The sequence below is a fragment of the Anas acuta genome, chromosome Z (genome assembly GCF_963932015.1).
Source record: "Anas acuta chromosome Z, bAnaAcu1.1, whole genome shotgun sequence".
In the NCBI taxonomy this organism is placed as follows: Eukaryota; Metazoa; Chordata; class Aves; order Anseriformes; family Anatidae; genus Anas; species Anas acuta.
Window position 1 is genome coordinate 37,579,505 of NC_089017.1, and position 16,104 is coordinate 37,595,608.

General features: G+C 37.8%; 1 protein-coding gene across 5 annotated transcripts in view; it reads right to left on the reverse strand.

The window, feature by feature from the left end:
- The window catches only part of FRMD3 (FERM domain containing 3), a 149,356-nt gene that overhangs the window by 47,194 nt on the left and 86,058 nt on the right, over nt 1-16,104 (reverse strand). For all 5 annotated transcript variants that reach the window (XM_068666857.1, XM_068666858.1, XM_068666861.1 and 2 more), the window contains 2 exons: nt 4,439-4,536; nt 3,088-3,211 (listed from right to left, as the gene is read on the reverse strand). In XM_068666857.1, the coding sequence (XP_068522958.1) occupies nt 3,088-3,211; nt 4,439-4,536 (222 nt within the window). The remainder of the gene's footprint in view (nt 1-3,087; nt 3,212-4,438; nt 4,537-16,104) is intronic.

A 16,104-nucleotide genomic window follows, 5' to 3' on the forward strand; every position in this document is an offset into this window, starting at 1 on the left:
TGAAACACATGTGCTGATCAATAAGAAATAGAAGCTTGCAAGCTCAGTGGTTTTTCTAATCATCTTTTCCATTTAGATACTGGAATCTGATCATTTAGCGCTGGACTTTTCTGTATACAGTTCATTATATGACAGGTATGTTTTATTCATTTGTACTCCTAGAATAGATATCCAAGGAATTAAATATCCAGGAAAAGGTAAAACTTTTATGCGACAACTAAATGTAGGATGTAAAAAAAAGTAATAGGGTGATCAATTACAGAAAGACGGGGCTAAAGCAGCAAACTGCCAGGACCAGAAGGTAGCTATGCAGACAGCTCTCAAGCTGTCTTTGTAAACAGGCAAACATGTAAAGAACACTGTGTGCTGATATAAGGAAAAAAAAATAAAGGAGGGGGGAAGAAGGGAGAGGGAAGAAAACACTTCACAGGGACTCAAAAGAGATATGAGCCACAGAGTCTAACATTAATAGTGCACAAATTTGTTGAAAACCTAGAACAGAGAATTAGCAACACAGGAATGGAAATGTGATATAGGAGGAGAGCTCTGCTATAAATTAGAGTCCTGCCTCAGACACTTCCTGGAGCTCTGAAGGAATCAGCAGATTTGCAGGCAGAGAAAAGGGGCCTGATACAATCTGCTTGAAAATTCCATTACCAAGAATACTAAAAAAATTCAGAGGACATCCTCACTTGCTGATCAGGAAGTGGTGAGAGGAATGAAGGGCCAGGAATGGACACCAGCAGAATCCCAGAGGAGGCTGTGCAAAGGCTTGTAAAATGCATTGTCACAGGTTTAGGGATGCTACACTAATCAGGAAAGCTGATTTAAAAATGAGTTTAAAAATACACCTGGTTATTCAAAATAGCGAAGCTGGACGATTAAATTCACAATGGATGGGCAAATTATGCTCAAGGGAAAAATACAACTGAAAAAAATACCTCTCCTTCCAGGGCTATTAAAAACAAAACAAAACAAACAGAAAAGAAAAAATAGCTTCCTCTAACAAGCCTTCCTTACCCTCTCCTAACTTTAAATAAAGGATTAGTCTGTTCTTGCAAAACTGAATTGATCAAAATCTTTAGAATTTCACCATAGCTTAATTGATGAAAGATCTTGTTTTCTAAAGGTTGAATTTAGCCTTTGGAAATCTGCAGTCAATGTATGGAACAGTACTTACAGTAAGAGTTGTTTGTTGGTTTTTTTTTAAACAGTGTTTCTCTGGATCTGTAAAAAGTTTAGCCTGGACTGCATTAAAAATATTAGCCATAGTTTTACCACTTAAAACATTGTTTTATTGAAAGAAATTCAGAAATTCTAGCACAGCATTGCTAGTCGGTCGAGGGAGGTGATTGTCCCACTCTACTCTGAGATGGTCCAGCCTTACCTCGAGTACTGTGTGCAGTTCTGGGCACCACGGTACAAAAAGGATGGTAAAACTGTTAGAGAGTGTCCAGAGGAGGGTGACGAAGATGGTGAAGGGCCTAGAGGGGAAGGCATTTGTGAAGTAGATGAAGTCCCTGGGCTTGTTCAGCCTGGAGAAGAGGAGGCTGAGGGGGAACCTCATCACGGTCTACAACTTCCTTGCGAGGAGGAGTGGAGAAGTAGGTAATCACCAGTAATCACCAGAATCACTGGTGATTCTCCGTGATCACCAGTGATAGGAGCCACGGGAATGGTGTTAAGCTGAGGCAGGGGAAGATAAGGCTGGACAGTTAGGCTGGAAGTTAGGCTCAGTGAAGAGGTTCTTCACCAAGAGGGTGTTTGCACACTGGAACAGGCTCCCCGGGGACGTAGTCACTGCACCAAGCTTGAGTGTATTTAAAAAGTGATTGGATTGTCCTCTTAGTCACATGGTCTAAACTTTTGGGTAGACCCAGGATGGATGATCTTTATGGGTCCCTTCCAACTCAGAATATTCTATGATTCTGTGAAATATAAGCAAAACACAAATTTGGGGAAGAAAAAAAGGGGGACATTAACACTAACACAATTGCTGTCTATATAGTTGCGTTTATGCTCGAACAGCTTATATAATAGACTTCTGGAAAGCCATGCTTTGTACTTTAACTCCTCTGAAATTTTCCATTTGTTTTTTAAGAGATTTTGGTGACTCACAATCCTATTTTTGTATAAGTAATATTCACGTAAGTAAAGCATTTGCATATTTAGCAATATGAAAACAATACATTGGTGTTTTAAGGAAGTGCAAAGAGCCTCATAATCTTTGAATTACAAAAAAAAAAAAAAGAAAAAAAAAAAAAAAACAACTTCTACTTTATGTAATAACTTTATGTAATAACTTTCTGCTTTTATTTGATTTTCTTCATATCCTATTCCTCTCCTGGTTCTCCAAGGACCATCCTCTACTAAGCAAAATGACTGGGGTATCAAAATTCTCTCTGCTATTGTGCATGCTATTCGTTGACAATCCTGAAGGTGGTAGAGTTGCACAAAGCACTGATACTTCTCTTCTGAAACACGATATTTAGGGATACATTTAACTTTGAAAGCTGAAGAGCGATTAATCTATCTCTATCCATTCCTCTTTGTAACTTGATTGTAAGCATAGGTTCAGAAAAAGAACGCGTATAGTTTTGATTTTCATCTTCTTTGTCTCCCAAAGGATTTATCGAAACACATTTCTGTACAATTCACCACTCTTAACAAACTGTGATATGACTGAATTACAGTTTCAGTATCTTCCAAGAATTCTGTAATTGCATTACATACAGAAATTTCACAGCAAGTCTTCTACATAACTGTGATCCCTAACTGAAAGATGTCACTCCATTAATCTACTTCAGCAGCACTCATGAGATATTCACACTAACCAGACCTACATTTCAAACAAATACAGTCTAATTTACCAGCACACATGTAGGAATCAGCTGTGATTGATGAAGGTTAACCGGAAAAGAAAAACCACTAAGCTGAAACTGAATTTTCAAATACAGCATCTTGGACAGCACTTGCTAGAGCACAAGTTATAATCAAAAGAACAAACCTTCCTAAGTTAATACATGCTGTGCAGAAACAGATAAAAGTAATCCTTAGCTGACTTTACTAAGCAGCATTCTTATTTACCTGCACTCGTTTTTATGTATTTCAGCTATTTTCTTCTCAAGCTTTTGTGACTGCTTGGGAAAAATCTTGAAGTCACTGATGTAATTCTCTGGGTGTTCATCAGGATCATAATCACCAAGCTCAGCTAAATAGATCCAAAATACAAAACAGAATGGAAAAAAAAATCAATTGCAATGTTAGTTAATAAGAAAAAAAATATAGAGTAAACAGTGTAATTCAGGGTCAGTAAGAATGAAGCAGCTCTGAAGAAATGCTACTTTGAAGAACTGGTAGTTTAACTCAAACTTCAATCGCTGAGTTTCAAGCAAATTTCATGTTTTATTAATTGCAGAAATAATTACCAATCTTAAAATATCTGCTTTGGCAAAAACACAGTCTATAAAGCAAACATAAGAAACCTTCCCCCTTTCACTACTCATCATTCTGGTACCAGGCAGAACTAAAATTATGTACTCCAGACTATCCTCTTTTCTACAGCAATTTATCCCCACTGACACAGACTGGTTTAATTCAGTTCCAGAAGAGAAACACAGTCTGTACCATTATTTAAAGATGTCCCAGAGTATCTTGTTCCTCTTCTAAGAGATGATCCATTAGATACTCAAATGAGGCATTTGGTGTCTCTCTCTCTTTTTTTTTTTTTTTTAGATAAGCCTCTTTTAATAAGGTCAAGACTTGATCTTGTTTTGGATAAGCAAACCTTATAATGTATTAAGAGCTTCATTCATCTGAAGGCAGAAAAAAGGGGACTTGCACACATATGAAGTGCCTAATAGGACATCTAGCTATTTTCCTGAACGCATATCATCCTGAATGCAATAAATATACGTATCTCAATTTTGCCTTCAGGAAATGGTGGGGGAAAGAAGAAGAGAAAAAAGGTCTATATCCAAATTGTGCCTACCCCTTTTGTGAGGGATTTCACCATCACACAGGTTATCTTTACCACAAGAAATGTCACTGAACAGAACTTTTTACCGCTTAGTTCAATTGGAATATATATTTACATTCAGGACAGTGAAAGAATATAATTTTGTTTTCTTTTTAACTGGAATCTAACACTTATGCCACATTTTTTCAATTAAATGTTAAGACAACAATTTGGGGGGGGGGGGGGGGGGAGGAGTATTCGTTTGCTTTTTTTTTTGCTTAAGTTCCAGTTTGTTTTAAGTTGGCTAAATAGCCAAATTATTTAAAAACCTTAGACTGCCTATCAACATAGGGAAACAGTACTACTAAAAACAAAAAAATATTGTTCATTATATCCCCACACCAGTTTTGCATTTCTCTTTATTCTGATCACTTCTAAGGGTTATGAATTATTTCTCACAAACCTGCTCCTTTTACTTACCTTGGACAATACAGGCACCCAGGTAGGCAGCATCAGAAAAAGAACACAGCAAACGGCCATGGAATATGTCCCTTTTTATTTGTAGGTATAAGAGGTATCTGAAATATTATTAAAATAATAAAGGAAATTGTGGCATCTTTCCTTAACAGACTTAACTGAAACAATTTGTACAACTATTCTGAATCTTTCTTTTGCCATCTTAAATGGCATGAAAACAGTAATGTGCAATCATAGGGGAAAAAAAATCGTAGACAAGACTTTTCTCTTGAAAAATGAAGCAATGGAAGCAGAAGTAACTAAAACCCACTAAGAGATAGTATGGAGAGTATTTGATTAGAAACATACAGCTATTACAATGCTCATTAATAATGTGAAATAAATTATAGTAATTCTACTTTTCTTGAGCATACCCTCTCTCCTTAAATATGGTTTTACAGAAGAAAAAAATCTTTCTCTCTCACTGTAGACAAAATAGCATAGTGACCACTGTGGGAACAATTTATTTCTCTGTCTTTATTTAATCCTAGGTGAAATTTTGAGGCAGCAGAGACTCCATGGGCCCAGCAGCACTATGGGGCCCAGGAAGGGAGCTAGCAGCTCCCTTCCTCTCTGAGCTTTTCCTCACAGAGCAGAACTGATGAAAAGACAAGAAATGGCTCATTCCTGCTGCCCTCTGCCTCCTGCCACAATAGCAACGGGAAAGGAAGAGCCAGGAGGCCATCACTTTCTCCTCTGCTTTCCACCCTGTAGAGCAGTGCTGCAGGCCTGGACAGCAGACACAGCCTGGCACGAGGCCTAGTCAGGCACCCACAGCTCCTTTCCCAGCCACCTTGTTGCGTACAGCTGGGCCACAGAGCAGCCTTGCCCATCAAGGAGACATCATCTGAGCACTGCTTTAGCCTGATAAAGTCAACTAACATGAGGGTTTTAGCAGATTCAGCAGCTCCAGTAAATCTTGCAACACGTTCCCTGATGCGGGGAGTCCTGTCCAACCTTGAGCTACAGTGTAGCCAATAAAAATGTACTTTACCAATAAAGCTGATGTCAGACATATTTTGCCCAAGTTGTTTTGTTCTGTGTGTACCATAAATTTCTGTACCAAGTAGCTTATCTGAAGTGTAAAGTGAGTTGCAGATTTGAGCAAGACCAGAAGTATTATCTGAAGGACAAGTGAAGTTTGCCTCCTTTCTTTAGACTGTTACTAAATGACATGGAAGTTTGTGTCATTTCAAGTTTGTACCACAAAGAAAAGCAACTTGTTCTCAGTGTGAAAGCATCCCTTCACTGTACTACAGTATTACAAACTCCTACAGGAATCTTACTATCTTAGCCTTCAAGGCCTTTTTTTTTTTTTTTCTGGAAACACCTGCTTTTTTTTTCCTGCAATTAGCACCCAGTAATGCATCTTTATTTCACTTCCATAATTTAGTACTGCTACTGTGTGTGTAGTTCCCAGAAAATAATTTATTTGCACTGGGATGAACTAAAGGTCACAGTGAGAAGCAGCAAAAATTCCTAGTCTCCAATGACACCACACCAAAGAAGGGCAACAAAGCTTGTGAAGGGTCTAGAGAACAAGTCTTATAAGGAGTGGCTAAGGGAGCTGGAGTTGTGTAGCTTCAGGTAAAGAAGGCTCAGGGGAGACCTTCTTGTACTTTACAATTACCTTAAAAGAGGTTGTATTCTCCTGGGCACCACGTGATAAGACAAGGGGAAATGGCCTTAAGTTACACCAGAGGAGGTTTAGCTTGGATATTAGGAGAAATTTATTTCTTGAAAGAGTTGTGTGGCATTGGAATAGGCTGCCCAAGTAAGTGGTTGAGTTACCATCTCTGGAGAACTTCAAGAAAAGTGCAGGTGTAGAACACTGTAGCATGGTTTAGTGGTAGACTTCAGTACTGGTTAAAGGTTGGACTAGGTGACCTTAGAGGTGTTTTCCAACCTGAATGATTCTATGACAGCCTACTGAAAAAGTATATTCATGCAGATACCATACAGAACTCAAACAAATGAGCACTCCCCAGTCCTAAAACCTCTACTAAGTTTTGCCAGGGTGATAGACTAAGTTGCAGTTCTCTGAAGAATGACCATTAGGTTGAGGACAAACTGCATTTTGCCTTTTAAAAAATGCTGAAAAAGAAACCTATGAAAGGAGCATCCCAAGGTTTCACAGTACATCTTGCTGGCCAAGCTGTAAGGTCAACAGTTCTAAGATGCTGCACATTGATTGTTTCTGAGTTTGAAAACTACTATAAAGAGATTTGAAAGTAAACATGACTGTGGAGAAAGATATTAGCCCACTTCTCCCAGACTGATGTACAGATAAGTGGCTGAGATGAGAGCTATGAGTCTGATGTCTCAGAGCTGTACCAGGTGCAACTCTCTAGCTGTATGGATGGGAACAGGCACTATGAACTGTTACCATTCTATGAGTATATGGCTATTTATAAGAAGAAAAAAATAAGCTTTAAAAGAAATTCATTCCTGTGCAATAAAACTGTGCATGATACTGCCAAATCTGTGCCATCTATTACAGGCCATTATCTTCACAGCCCACGGAGAATGGAAAAAGCTGACTCAAACTGACTCTAAGCACCTATTCAAAAATTAGTCTCTCTGTCTCTCCCTCCCCAATCCTCCTTTGAATGCAAAGCAATAAATCATAAGTTAGATTCCTGAACTCTCCCTCCCCTCAAATAGAGTGTTATTTTATGACAATAAGCCCCAAAACACACATATATGAATTTAACAGAATTCAAAACCGTTTTTTTTTAATACAGAGGGACAGTACTAAATACAAGAGTTTGTGATGGGTCACTATGATACTAGTGGCACTTAGAATCAAAGACAATAGCAGCACCAACAGAAACTCCACAGAATGACACCAAAAAACACATTTCTGTGCATTCCACTAAAATTCTATATAGATGAACATGGGTGTTTGGGTGGGAGTATGCATACTTGTGGCATTTCTAAGAAAATAGTTTGCTGCTGGCCAGGATCAAAGATTCTCAATATCGTAGTAACAGTTCTGCATCCAGAATAGTCTCAATAGATTTAGATCTGAGAGCCAATCTTAAATAAGAAATGCCTTTTTTTTTTTTCTTTTTTAATTTTCTCCCCATCTATATCAAATAGGAATAAATACAGCTATTATACTATTTTTTGCTTAGGCCTGTCCACAGTGTTGAAATACTAAAGTTTATCAAAAATATACCTCTCAAAAGTTAGCTTCATTACTATAAAAAGTAATCCTTACTATTTCAATCTAAATTTTCAATATATGCATTGTTGTCAGTTACATGGAACTAATAAAAAGGTGTTATTATTCATCACTCCCAAATAAATAACCATTTTTGTAAGTTGTTCAAAACAACAACTACAAAAAATCAGAATTAAAAAGTTGCTGAAACTTTCCATTATGACTTTTTTTTTCTTCCCTGTGAGTTTAATATAACACCTTTCTCCTTGTCTTATTTTGTCTCACTAACAAACTAGGGAATATTTTCTACCTGTAAAAATTGTCAAAACAGAAGTATATATTCAACTTTTACTGAGAGGTATGTTAACAGCAAATACATAAGAGTAAGCAGAGGACATACAACCAATCCAGCACGTAAGATGTAACTTTACAGAAAATAACATCTGCCTCACAGCTGATTTCTTTCCAATTATAGCCCTGAAATAACTCAGGTGAACTCAAGCCATCATGCAGCCAGCTTCTGTCACAAAAGCGAGCCATAGATGTTATTCATTTTTCTTTAAAATGTATATTTCCTAGTGCTTGCTAGTCTGAGAAAGATCTGTTTATTTTCTTCTCATAAATAAAAGGGGGTTGGTTTTGCAAAGTTTCACAATTGTTTTGGGAGTGGGATATGTTGAATTGTTCACATACCTTCTTATTACATTTATAATTCTTGAAATAAGAATACTAAAATGTATTTTTTCTGCCACTGTCCTACTGATTTGCCGCCTGCATTTGAACATTGAAATCCAGGTAGAGAAAACTATGTTTGGCCTTTCTGACGTCTTTAAAATCCTTGTTCAAACAGTCCTAAATTGTACTTACAGAGAATTACTTCAGTTCTGGAAAAAAGCCATTTCTAAGACAGAAGGCAGCAGTTAAGAGGGAAAAAGAGGCACAGAGCACGGTTCCCAGTGGAGCCTGGAGAAATTGTTGGCTGGGACACAAGGGAAACATTTGAATTTACAAGGAGGGTAGAAGAATAGCCAAGCAAACCAGAATTGGAGTTTAAATGCCTTTTTTTCAGAGATCACCCACACACCAAGCTACATGGGATACCGTTCATCTTCTTCAGGCAAAGTAACTAGGGCAGCTTGGAACAAAACCTAGACATTATGGAGTTCTCTCAAATGAAAGAAATGTATGCATTTGGGACTGAACACTGAAGTTGTAAGCTTTGCAATAGGTTGTTTCCACCTCTGATACTTCCTATAATCCTCCTAAAGTAATTTATGTCCTAGATCATCAAAATACCTATGAATGTGCACCTGATTACTGACTTCAATAAGGTTTATGTACGTACTTAAAATTGCCTACGCTTAACAGAAATAAGCGACAGATTCAGATCTGATTTACTGCTTTTTGTGCCCTTCCACCACTGCTGTGTTTCTTCTAAGCCCTAGCACAACTTTATAGCCTGATTTATAGCCCTAAGTACTCTGGTTTAGCAACAAGGCAGCAAACGTATGCTTCTAGCATTTACGTTCACAGTTGTCTAACACTAAATATCCCCATTTCCATCTATTATCTGTTTACAATACAGATGACTCAACTCTAAGTTAGCCAAGTCCTTTCAGCAGGTGGAGGGTCAGCAATATCAGTTCTTGTTTTCAGGCAGTATTTGTGACCCACAGAAACTATGTTTCTAATTGTTTAACTGCCTATTTTAACCTATTTTAAGTTGTTCAATGAGGAAATAAAGCTTTCCCATGATCAAAATCTGTGGTTAGTCCACACAGTGGTGTTTTTATTATTTTTTTTTCTTGTGCTCAAGTCACTACACTCATTTTATTCCAGTAGCAGGCATTTCTCCCAGAGTTCCCACAATCTTTCTAGCCAACATACACAATTGTCTTAAGAGATCCAGCAATGTTTCAAAAAGTTGTTATCTCAGCATGATGCCTGGCTTTGACTATACTGCTCTTTCCCATGCTACAGTGCATACTCAGGTGCAAAGCAGCAGAGTGTAAATGCCCATGTTTACAGTATTCCTGGATTAGGTGCCCTCATCTCCCAAAAGAATTTATGAGCTCTTTATGAACATTCTTCTGGACACTAATTTTACAGTTACAGATTCTACAGTTGACAGAATCAGTTACACTGCAGGAGCTCTAGTTTCCTGCCAAGGTCTATGAATCTAACCCTAAGCACTAATTGCTACATGCCAGTACCTAATACTACAACTAAGAGAACATCTGTTCTTTGCTATACACTGCCACCTAGATAGCAAGACTAATAGAAAAAAATATGTTCTCTTTAAAATAAAAATCTTGTCTACTCACAAATATTTATGATTTTTTTGTTGTCTTATATACTAAAGAAAGTCATCACTGCACATGCTATTGACAGCTAGCCCTTGGAATTACCACAAACAGGTCTCTAAAATCTAAAAAAAAAAAAAAAAAAAAAAAAAAAATCAGCATCATAAGGAAAAGCACTCAGAACAAGACAGAGGGGTGTTTCGTTGCTACTTAAAGCCTTGATGTAACCACATCTTAAATGTTATACCTAGACTCTAGCCCCTGCATCCAACAGAGGATACAGCTGAGCTTGATAAAGAGAACAAATAAAAAAAGCAAGAGGATAGAGCTTGCCTTGCAAGGAGAGATAGTGACAGAGGGGAAGTAGGACTGAGTCTTACAAAATCACAAAGACACTGGGAAAGGTGAATCAAGAACTGCTACTTGCCCAGTCCTGCAACACCAGAGCTGGGGAAAGTCAGTGCAATCAAGGGATTGCTTAAGACAGTGAAAGTCCACTACCTACTGTGTAATGTACTTTCTAAGTGCCACAGGAAAAAGGGTGAAACACTGCTGTATTAGCCAGTTGCTTGACAGCATTGGCTACATGGGACAAACGTTACTGCTACACAATCATTAAATAATGAATAAAGAAGGCAAAGAAATAGTAAGGGACAGGCTGCAGCATTGTTTTGAAAACTAGATACATAAAAGCCTCAACACAGCACAGGAATAGTTCATTCTCTGCAGGCTTCAAAACAGAACTGCATCTTCTCAGCTCTCCTGCCTTCCCCACTGAGACACAAGAGGTACTGTGGACCTCTCAGCTCTCCCTCATGCACATGCGCAAGCTTCACCAAAACACCCTCCTATATTTTTTTTAAATTTATTTTTGCCACCTTGAATGCTAGATGCAAGCCTGCAAGTACTAAGTACTCTTATTAACAACTCTCACTGATTTTTAAGTCCTATGGTATTATACTTGATTGTGAATCTGATACTATTAAAACTATGAACTCACTTGACAACTGCTAATTACCTCTGAAAGTCAAAACAAAGTGGGCTTGCAGCAGCATCAGAATAGCTACCATCACATGTCTTCAGAAGAGCTGACAAGGGCACCAAAGGAGGTAGAGGTATTCTATATATCTTCTATTCATTATTATTATCTGGAATAGGGTTCAGCAACACAGCTCTACCCAATATTAGCTCATCTTTGGAAGGATGAACTTACTGCAAGACTAAACGGCTCAATACTGAAGCATTAGCAATCTAATGGAAGACTACTAGCCCCAACTAGCTTCTCAGTCTGGAGGGAAAAGCACGAGCTCTTCCAGTGTGAAGCAGCATTGAATACAGCTGTTTGCGCAGGGTACTCAAACCCTGTATGCAGCTGTACTGTTTGTTCTTGCTTGACCGGGATAGCTCACTCAGGGCTCTTTAATTTGCCATGTTTATATCCCTCGTCTTTGTCATTTCATATGATTTCCAGTTAAGCACTTTTCATCTGCTTTTCTTGTACCAAAGTACCTATTACACTGTTTTATGACAGTCTAGTGATTGAAGAACTGCTTCTTGGATTAGGAAACATGGATTAGGAAAAAAATGCATGATGACAGCTAGATGAAATAATCCATCTTTGGTTAATTCCACCAGCTACTCACCCATGCCCACTTCTAGTTCTCAGATTTTTTCTACAATAATCACGGATTACTGTTGATACAGTATTATGTGTAGCATCATTCCTTTGGGACCTCAAATGACTTCATATTTTCTCATTTTAATTATACTTACACAGTATAACGTAGGGATTTAGAGACAAGAAGGCATGAGGCCTTGGGCTGCTTTATTACATAAAAAGAACAAACACTGATTTATTTATTGCCTAAACAAGAACACTGAAAAGAAGTAAGCGGTAAAAATCTGTGCCTGAGTGTGATGGGTCATTGGATCCATCTGCTCATAATCCCTCAGCTGTTCCTATTCTGTTCACGTGCAGCATCTCATGCTTTCACAGCTGTGGACCCTCCCAGGGCTCTGACCTCTGATCAAAGAATAGTGAAGAGAGGCACAGAGCAAAAACATCTGTGCCTTGCACAGAGGGTGTTGGGATGCTGTGCATACAGTGGATTTGAATGGCCTCTGTAGTTCCTTTCATGGCAACTTTACGTCTTTGCCTGTTGAGCCAGAATAATTTTAACCATTACAGTGAACCCTGGAATATTGTGTTAGGTTTTCTGTAAGTGATTCTGAACACATGGCTAAAGCAAAAAATGGTGTCCTGACCCAAACTTATCATCCTCTGTACAAAGAAAAAAAAAAAAAAAAAAAGAACTGCAATGTACCAACTGCAGTAAAAGATGAAATAAAAGGAAGTAAGGAGAAGAGCAAAATTAGCAGCAATAAAGAAAGTATATGCATATGTATTCAAGGTAGAGACCCCAGCCCTGTGGAGTATCAACTAGAAAACAGGCTGAAACCAGATGCTGATTTAATGAGAAAAGAGACTGAAGTTGTATTTTACATGTAAGTGTGGCAGAGAACAAGAGAGATGTGCTGACCTGCTTGTTATGGTGCTGTCGCCTACTTAAAGCTAGGTGTTATTCCTTTCATTAAGAGAGCTCAGTGAAAACAGTTAAATGCTGATTTCCAAAGCTGAAGAACTTTGCTCTGACTTCATAACACCAATAAGACTATCAGATAAGCTGAGACAGAAAGCCACAGATGCACCACTCAGAAAAGACCGACGTTCTCCAGGCAGAAGGCAGAAGTCAAACCTTCAGAGATGCCCACAGTACAGAAGACCTCCACTCTTCTCACTACAGCTGAGTGCTTCTCTCTGTTTAAAATATTACACAAACCATTCAAAAACTTAGTATTCACTGTTTGTGTTGTAACCTGCTGACCCCACAGTGCTCCTGAATTAAATTCAGAGGCCCACTCATTTGAGCAAAATATGTTAAATCCTTGCCACTTTCTCATCACAATTTTTAAAAGACTTTGGGAAAACTACCTGAATAGTTTGATTCTTACAGAAAAAGTGTGGTTTTAGTCTTCCTCAAAGTGGTTTCAAATAGTTGTGGCCTCACTGCCCCTTTGAGGAAATAGTATTTCCAAAATCAAGGACGGACAATTCAAATCCATGTTAACAAAAATTAAAGGGACAAGTTAAGAAAGTTAAACATTCAAGTGCAGTAAGACAGGTTGACAGGTTTGTCGACAGGTCAGGTTTCACACAGTTTGTTATTACAGATACAAGACCACTCAAGGCAACACTCCCTGTGGCTAATGAAGTTAACTTTTGGATTGAAATTATAACATTACCCAACTCTAGAGAACACAGTGATCAAGGACCACACAGAGCCTAGGTCTCCAGAAAAATGATGAAAATTTGTCCCGAATTCTTTAGTTATCCATAGTGTCTGAGTTCACAGAACTTCTGATTCAGCAATGCTGTATCTCCAAGTGCTTTAATATCCAGGGGCAAGCATTGATTTTATTTCAAAAGTACAGCTATAGAAGTGATCATTAATTAAAACAAGAGAAGATGAAAGTAAGCAGCTGGAATGGTATAATGTGACTGACAGTGTTCTCACACATCCTGAACAGTGGAACTAAATGCAGTGACAGGCAAGTGCATGGCCTGATGCTTTGCCCAAGGCATTCCTGGCTGCTATGTACACACTTCTTCAGATTCTCATGGTTTCTTTTCTATAATATTGCAGACAGAGGGATGACGTCAGCAAGGTCTTTCTCCACTTTAATTTCCTGAAAAAAAACTCCCACTGGAAAACAATACTCAAGGATTGCAGTCTAGCCTACCCAAGGCAGAATAGAAATGAAGCAGCAATAGTAGCCTGAATAAAGATGAATACTCGGTTTTCTTCCTGCTATGGATGTCCAAATCCATAGTACTATTTCTGTATTTTATAATATTTTTACAGAATTTACACAATTAACCCCATAGCTTCACATACTGAATATATATTTTTTATATTAAATATTGCCATTGAATAGCAAGAAAATCAGCTTTTTAAAATATCTACACATCTCCCTGATATCTCTATGATGCTTTATTAAAGAGTTATTTCTATAAAACTTCTACAAAGACTGCACCAACAATAACACACATGTGGAATTTAGACAGGTTTAATTAATATTCTGAACAAAACAGTATGACAATGTGGCAGGTAGAGTCTTACAGTCTCTTGATTTCACCATCTAAATGGGGACTACAAGCACCCAACAGATTCTACACAGCTGAAGAAGGAAGAGGTCAGCTTTGTGATGCATTTAGTCATGCACAGTATGAGAAATGTAAAGCACTTTTACTGTGACTCACGTGACCATACATACAGTAAGCCATAAGTACAGATAGCTTTTAAGTCAATGGGTGATAATTTTATTATTTTCCAGTCATCTTAAGCACACATCAAAAGGAACATGTGAATAGAAAAGAGGTCCTAAAAAAAAAAAAAAAAGGGGGGGGGGGGGGGGGGCCGGGGGGAGTGGGGAACAAAAAAAAAAAACAAGCCTTACCACTAAAAAAAAAAAAAAATAAAAAAAAAGGCAATCAGTTGCCAAGTTTTCATGACTGCCCTCTGTCAAATACCAATTGACCTTCTTCTCCTTGAGTTTCACCAATTGTTTCAACTCAAGGGGAAAAAAAAAAAAAAAAAAAAAAAAAAAAAAAAAAAAAAGAGCTCCAGCCAATTTAGAGCATCATCTTTATTCTGACCTTCTGCTTTAGCAATTTCAGAAGTATGTCCTATACCTTATTATTGCATAAGAGACCTTGGAAATTTGGACACCAAGCAAAGCTTTACAAATAGCAACATTAGAAAACTATAAAGCTGATCAAATGCAAAAACAAGTCACGTGCACTGGGTGAATATATGAAAAGAGGGAATATTTCTCCTTTTTAAGGTTGTCTAAAACCTTAATATTATCACTTCTAATAAAAGTCCATAAGACATTTTCAAACAGTAGCTAGACTTTAAAAATCAATTTGAAGTGTTCCAGGAGATACTAAAATGTATCTAAAATACTAAAATAGCACAATACAGGTCAGTGAGCTAACTCAAGGTGCTTTGCATTTTCATAAAACTTCTGCTGGGAGAGTATCCAAGCAGTTAAAAGAAAAAAAAATCGATCAATTAAGGATCTTGCATGAGAAACTCTACACCTTCCTAGAAGATTTAAACTACAGCTCATAAAAAGTAAAACATTCATTCAAGGACAAATACAAATAATGAAAATCCCTAAACTTCCTGGTATATAACCTGTTCCCTCAGCTAAACAGTTTCAGTACTTCACCCAAGATAAACAGCCATAAAATGAACAGCATGTTCCAGCTGCTCTATACAAACTGTAAACTTACCATTCAGCAGAACGCAAGCTGATTCTGAAACTTTCACTAAGACCAGGGATAGTGGGATTGCTCCATTCACAAAATGACTTGTGAGCATAAGAATTTGCAGGGCTTGGGGAAAGCTCAAGGCAACAAGTGCTCCACTGCTCTGTGCTTCTGCAACACACACTTACTAGTTAGCAGTGTGTCCTGCTGACTAACAATGTGGTATGGCAGACATATAGCCCTGCACAGCTGGTGCAGAGGTAAAAATAGCTGTTATTTCCCTACATTTTTGCCCACTGATCTTCTTGAAAAATATCTGGAGTAACAGCATATTCAAAATGGTTAGCAGAAAGGACAAAAATCCCATTCATTAAGTACATCTGATCTATTGCATAGACGTGTTTTCAAAACACTGGAAAATTCCAACGTAAGCAACAAGTCTTCTTAACCTCTACAGTAGCTATACTTTAAAAATATGCATACATTTCACTTCTACATGTTTACTAAATTCCATCCATGCTTTAGAAATACTATATTGTTCCTGGTCCTAATGACAAACACTTCAATTCAAAAATTCAATTAGAAAAAAAAAAAACATGTTCCTGTTAAAAAAAGGATAGAGCCACTACTGAATTAACTTCACAGTTTATTTCACACACACAATAAAAGAAAATGTTAGAAACAAAAGAAACTTAATAAAGTCCACAATCCTTCCATGTGCAAGACTCAGTATAAAACTTGCCCAGCAATTTGATCGTTGCCACTTCCTGGAAGTTCTGCAACAGTGTCACTACTTCCCTGTATGTTAGGAAAAGTCCCCTTAAGC